Raw genomic sequence first — 6,856 nt, forward strand, 5'->3', positions numbered from 1 at the left:
CCTTTTCAGTATGTGGTACTGAATCGGACGCATATCTGAATGTATATCATCATTATCATCATATCTTTATTCCAGACACAAAAAAGGTCCATAGTAAAAACAACAAGCAAAACAAGAGAAAAAATAAAATTAAAATAAATAAATAAAATGTAAAAAAGATGTTTTTCACTGAGTCACAAATAGATTATGTGTATGTCACATTACATCTGACTTTGTCATCAGTGGGGGGTGAAGGATCGATAAAGACTCTAACCTCGAGTCACGCTGTTTAAATCTGTAGCTCCACACGTCTTCAGCTACAGAACAGAAGTCCATTGTTTCGTCTTTATTCTTTTCATTTTCCATGTCCTGGATGACTGAGAATCCGCAGAAACATGTGATTGAAACGTACAACTTCACGAACCGTATCGACCCTAAAGTTCGATACTTTACTTCCAGCACTTCATTATAAAAATATAATGCTGCACTGGAGCGTACCATCAGAGACAAGTTCAGATGTAAAAACTGAACTAAACAAGCATGTCAGGTAATTATTTAAGTGGCTTTGAAGAAGCAGCGACTTCAAAATCGAAATGCTACAAGTAGCATGTTCAGCTAATTGTGAACAAGCAGCGAGCTGAACGAGACGCCACGTCTTTTTCTGAGCATGCAGTCACATCAGGACCATGTAGAGTTCRCACTGGAGTCTGATGGAGGTTGCTTTTAAAATGTAATGTGAACATTCATGCCGTAAAATCTGATTTTTTTTTTTTCAAAAAATCAGATTTAAGAACCTGCAATGTGAACGTAGCCCGAGTCTTGTTTTAAACTTGTAGCATTAATTTCTGTAAGACTTGTGAACCCAGCGGTCATTGGGGGATATGTATAAATGTTGTTAATTGGCCAAAAATAAAGATACAGTTACACCACTAACACCTAAAACAACTAGCAAAACATTTTATATGCGTTTATCATTTTTGAACATTTCTAACAATTATGGCAAAAATAGGCTAGTAGCAATCATCTTAAATTTGATTTGATTTCTGGAAATTATTATTTTTATAATAATAATTAATTAATAATTATTTATTAATTATATAAAATATTATTAAGACCCCTCACTTGTTGTTATATGTCTCACAGTGGTGTCTCAACTCTGCTTTAAAACAGTCATATTTGGGTACATTTTGTACCTTTTTTTTTTGTTTTATTTATGTATAGTTTGAATCTTGTTTTCGGCTCTCAGCTCCCAGCAGAGAGGTCCRTTACGACAGGATGTGCCCCCATCTCCTACGCCTCCAATCCGTGCACCGCGTTACGAAACCATGACACGTGGAACTGTGGGCGGAGGTTACAGGTAGGACAGAGGAGTGGGCTTCCCATGTGCACAAGTACAACTCCAGGTATTTATTTTTCAAACTACTGCTGTCCTACTGGAAATAACCCTTAATACAAGCACTGATCCATGTTAACCTGGTGTGTTACAGACACGGTATGGATCCCAGCACAGCACAGCATGGTTATACTGGAGAGAAAGAAGAAAGCAGCAACACCAAAACTACTCCAGACAAAAGAATGCACATGTTCMCATAAACCAGGTTAAAACAAGCCAATTATAAACAGCTCCACAGTCTTCATGCAGAAAAACACTTTACATTTTAATGTCTGTGTTGTCTGACACATAAAATAATACATGCAAAAACATGATGTGTGCGCATGGTTTAAAGTCTTATTGCTTTAAATTAGTTGGCTCAAAATTGTGGCGTACGACGTTTTGTTCAACTGGTTTCCACTGATTGTTCTCCAACAATGCTGAAATTATAATACCTCTAAAATTCAGCGTGCTGACATAAATTGTTTGGTTGTTGATTCAAAATAAATTAGCCACACGGCTTGTCGTAAACACTCAGAATTCAGTGAGAAATCAACAGAAAAGTTGCCTTTTTTCCTGTAGTTTTCTCACAATCATGAGTCCCCAGGATAATCTCCACTGACCACAACTCAGTGACTTATTACCTTAAGATTGAAACAGACTGGATGGGTTTGATTTTCCTTCTACTCTGAGTAGATTATAAATGCTAAAAAAAAGGAAAATAGTCATGACCTGTATCAGTACTGCAGTGCTGAAGTCAGAGTAACAAGAGAATTGATCGTTTTAATAATAATTGCATCTTAAGGAATAAAATTATCAAGAACTAAACCAAAAAAAAAAATTTAAAAACGCACCACAAAACATGTTGAGTTGTGGCAGTGTTAATGCTATTTTAAATAAATCTCTTATTTTGAACCTTTTTTCCCCCCAAAAAAACAGAAGCACCTGTCAACATGCACATATTTTTACACWGATTCTTTGGTTTCTTCAGTTTTAATCACAGTAAAGTGCCGTTTGAAATCTGTAATGATATCTTTTATAAAAGCTGCAGCTTTTCATTTTTTTATGCTTCTCTGAGTCGAGATGAGTTTAATTACATTTTAGTTGAAAATTAGATCAAATCCAAGTGGGAAACCGAATGACTCAGTTTGGSTCTTTGTTAAATGCATCCTGCAACAACAATAATTCAGATCAGCTAAAGCAAAGCTAAATCTCTATTTGGCATTTGCATCAAAGCTAAAGCACATTAGCTGTAGTGGACATAAATTCCCTTTAGTTTAGGTAATTTAATCTGTGCTTTGATTGTGTGATCCTAATCAGTGTTGTCAGCCTGTGTAAACTGAATCACCTCACATCGATTGGAATATTTTTACTTTTGTTTTGCTTTCAGAATCACTTGTTCTGTGTTTACAGCATGTTGTTAAAATACAGGGCAACCACTTTTAAAACATCAAACCTGCAGCTCGGTAAGRTCAAGACGGCATCGATGTTTTACAAAGCACTGTTAGGGGTGATTTTACTGTGTATTATTTACATCATGCACTATAGTTTAAATGTAAAGAACTTCTCTATAAACTGATAGTTTAGACGTCAATGTGTGCTGGAGTCCTGCTATATCAGGAAAAGAGCTTTGGAGTGCTGCTCAGCAGCGTAATTTAGTTTAAACACTTATTAAACAATCAGTTAGGTGTAACGAAGAGTCAGAGTAACATTTCTTTGTTTCAAACCACTAAGTTCCACAGTATTATCTTCAGTAGACACTGAATGTTGACATTTCTGTTAAACAAAAAGAAAAAAATTGTATAGGTCTTCTGGACGGGTTCTTCTCTAATGAAACGTGCCCCGGCACAAACAGAGCAATGTTGTATATGCTGTTAAGTGCCAGGAGGACCGACCAGTTATACTTCGGGGAAACAAAGCAGCCACYGTTCAAAAGAATGTCCCAACACAGACGAGCTACRTCTAATGGCCAGAACTCTGCAGTTTTCACTCATTTACAGGCCAGCGGTCACTCTTTCAGAGATGAGGATGTTCTCATTCTWGATAGRGAGGAACGTTGGTTTGAGAGAGGAGTAAAAGAAGCCATTTTTGTGAAGAAAGACCGTCCATCATTAAACAGAGGTGGAGGCCTCCGTTTTCAGTTGTCCTCCTCCTACAGTGCTGCTATTGCCAGTATCACTCCACCCCTGTTAAAAATAGGTGTTAATTAGGTGTCAACGATAGCCATGTGATGYGAGTATCAGTCACATGGAGGCAGKGCTTAAAAGCCTGAATTTTGCCTGAAACTCTCAGACTGAAGAAGTCTCTTGGAGGAGAGACGAAACGTTTCATTAGAGAAGAACCCGTCCAGAAGACATATACAATTTTTTTCTTTTTGATTTTTTACCTGGCTTACTGAGATGCATCAGGACATTTCTGTTAAACCTTCTTCACACGGGATGACATCCTGCTACAACGTAAAAACAATCAGCCAGAATGGTTTTACACCAAGTAACAGGGAAGTTATCCATTGTGAGCGGAGGCCTAATAACTGAGGTTGAAATTCCACTAAAGTGAATGTTGAGATAATTTGATTGTAACAATAAGAAAAAAAAGTATTTTACTTATTACTTATCATCTACCTGGAGATGTTTTTGTTTTCATGAGTTTTATAGGGAAAATAAAAATGAAGGATTTTTTTCTAGGTTGTGTCAAGAAAGAATGTGGTTTTAGGATTTATGCAAATGGAAACCAGTTAAGAAAAAGGAGATATGTGGATGGAAGAAAACAAAAAGAAGGAAATGAAAGTTGGAAGAAAGAAAAAAATATGTGGATGTATAGAAACAGGTAGAAGAGAACTGGAATAAATACAGAGCAGGAACAAGAATGACTTTGGGTTTCAAACTGGTTTCAAAGTTATAAAATAAAACAAACTGAAATGTGCAGTAAGAGGGAAATTACCAGTGTGACTGAATGTAAAACTGTTAACCCCAACTATTTTTATGATGTTACCACTTTTTTTTAGCAAAACGTTGAAAGTTATACTTCCAGATCAAATTGTCATTATATCAGGTAATTTGTAGGTTTTGACCTGGTGCTTAAATAATTTGTTTGACACCAAATTAATTTTTGTAATCTTTGTAAAGGAGAGTTAGAGGTGATCATTTAAGCCAGAACAGTCAGAAAACAAATAAGGTTTCAGCAGCTGTTTATCGATGTTCCTGATTAAGTGTTTTGATTTTCAGATGTAACATGAAAGGTGTTTTTTTTACTCTTTTTCTATATACTAGCCCACATTTCAAATGTATTTAATTGTTCACAAGCAATTTTTTTTTGAATGAAAGTTGATGACTTTGGGTTTTGAGCAGAGCCTTACATTCTCGCTCTCGACTCGTCACATATTGACGGTCCACGTTCCCTATACTCCCGGTTTTAACACATCAGGCAACCCCCCTCCCGTCAGTTAGTAGCTGTGTTTCCATTGACCATGAAAATGCGCAAATTAGATTTTTGAAATGAATTTGTTCAATGGAAACACGTCAGTTTTAAAAGAATTTTTTTTTTTTCGACAAAATGTTTTTGCGCTAGGATGACGTGGTATTTCGGCCGTATCGAAATTGGTGTTTTTTGCAAAACTGCAATGGAAACACTTTTTTCGCATCACGGGAGTCACGTGATCAACAACCGGCTGTTTCTACTGTCGAAAAAGACGACGACGAAGAAGATAACAGGAAGTAAAAGTAGTAANCGACTACAATTTCCCAAAAACACAGCATACGTAGCCACTCCCAAGTAGGGACTTGTCTCTGGAAAGCCTCGATAAAAGACGCCGACGTCTCCTCTGATGATGAGCGCTAGTGTCGCGGTAGCAACATGCTATGTGTTTACATTCATTGTCGTCATGTTTGTAATGACTTATCGCGAGAACAAACGTATTCACGTGTGACTTTAATAGCGTTTCTTACTTAATGGAAACACTGCAGTTGCAAAACTGTTTTTTCAACATTAACAGAATATCGACAAAGTTTTGCGCACATTTGCAATGAAAACACAGCTTGTGACGCATGGGACTTTTCCAGGTCTATGGGTTGGGGTCCGTGGTTATTATTAGGGATCAGGTTTACTGGTTAATTGTAGGTAGTGAGGTCAATGATAGGATGTCTAGGGCTAATAGAAGTTTAGTTTAGGGTTTTATGATGGTTAGTTGTTGTGCATTTTCTACACTTTTCTACAATATGACACCTTCTCTTTGTTGTCATCTCGTCAATAACGRACACAAGAGGGATACCCAACACATCAAAACTGGTCGCAGAGGGAACCTGGACCCAATATGTGACGAGTCAGTAGTGAGAATGGGCTGGAGCCTCAGGTTTTTTGGTACCATAATGTTCTGCATAGTTCTGTTTGTTTCTTTCTGATTCAGTTGTTTTACATTTTACACCAAAAATGACCTGTGTAGCAGATTTTTAAATAGTGAAACAGCATGGTGAACTTATCAAACATCCTGTCTGGCTCTTGGAAATACGAGTTGCACAAGCTGATGGTACTCACTATAGTTTTTCCTGTGAAGTATTCTGGTACTCCTTGTTGTTCTTTCACAAAACCCGGTGAATGAAGGAACCAACTGTCCAAAAGATTTAACTGCTTTTTTATTCTACTTTTTTATCTAAAATTTCTATACAAAAAAACCAATCTCATCCTATAAATATTGTAACAACTTTGCTATTGTTTTCCAGTATTTTAAATGTATGTGTGTATCGTCTTTGATTGCATTAAAATGTTCTTTATTAAACCCTCGTGTCTTAAGATGTCACCCTTTAAAAGACAAATGTTGAACATTTGCTCCTTAAGTAAGAATGCATGCCCAGCACATCTGCTGAAGTTAATTTAATCTGAGTCGAGAAATCATTTCCCTCGTGTCCCTACAAGGTGAGTCATTAACATTGCCAACCCAATTTAGTCCATCATTTAAGCTGCTGATGTATAGTGCCTTTGTGATAAGAGATAGATGTTAGGCTCAAATTAACAGAAGACTAATTATCAATTAGAAAAGGAAGATGATAAACTCTGATTGTCGCGGAAAGTTTTCTCAATTTTCCCAGCATAACGCTGTCGTACTACTAGGCCATCTTTGCGTTAATAAGCATTTAGTCACAGTGACTGGTTTAAGGTGCTGTCTTATTTGCCAGACACTTTAGCTACTTGGCTGGAGCGACAATCAGTGGAGTTAGAGGTAATGAGACACGAGCCACAGAAATGTTTTATCAGCCAAACCATAATTAACATATCCCACACCCTCTTGGCCAATGGGGAGACGAAGAGGAAGTAATTAAATTCTCCTGGGTCGCTGCCACGGTTCGATATGGATTTACAAAGTGTTTCCTCTTACGTGTGCCAGTTCAACATTCAGTTTTTTTATTGAGTATCTTGTTAATTATGAAGCACCTTTTGGATTAATCGCTCTGTTCTGATCAAAGGCGGGGGCAACTGAAATATCTTTCTTTTTAACTCACTGGATTATTTAGG

General features: G+C 37.0%; 1 protein-coding gene across 2 annotated transcripts in view; it reads left to right on the forward strand.

Annotated features, from left to right (window-relative positions):
* The window catches only part of LOC106526993 (partitioning defective 3 homolog B), a 112,492-nt gene that overhangs the window by 92,481 nt on the left and 13,155 nt on the right, over window positions 1-6,856 (forward strand). The window contains exons 8-9 of one of the 2 annotated variants that reach the window (XM_014021739.1): window positions 1,226-1,382; window positions 1,467-2,192. The exons of the other annotated variant lie outside the window; for it this stretch is intronic. Coding sequence (XP_013877193.1) covers window positions 1,226-1,340 — 115 coding nt within the window. The 3' untranslated portion in view covers window positions 1,341-1,382; window positions 1,467-2,192. Of the gene's footprint in view, window positions 1-1,225; window positions 1,383-1,466; window positions 2,193-6,856 lie in introns of those variants that run through there. 2 annotated transcript variants of the gene reach the window in all.

The sequence above is a fragment of the Austrofundulus limnaeus genome, unplaced genomic scaffold, assembly GCF_001266775.1.
Source record: "Austrofundulus limnaeus strain Quisiro unplaced genomic scaffold, Austrofundulus_limnaeus-1.0 Scaffold303, whole genome shotgun sequence".
Lineage (NCBI taxonomy): Eukaryota > Metazoa > Chordata > Actinopteri > Cyprinodontiformes > Rivulidae > Austrofundulus > Austrofundulus limnaeus.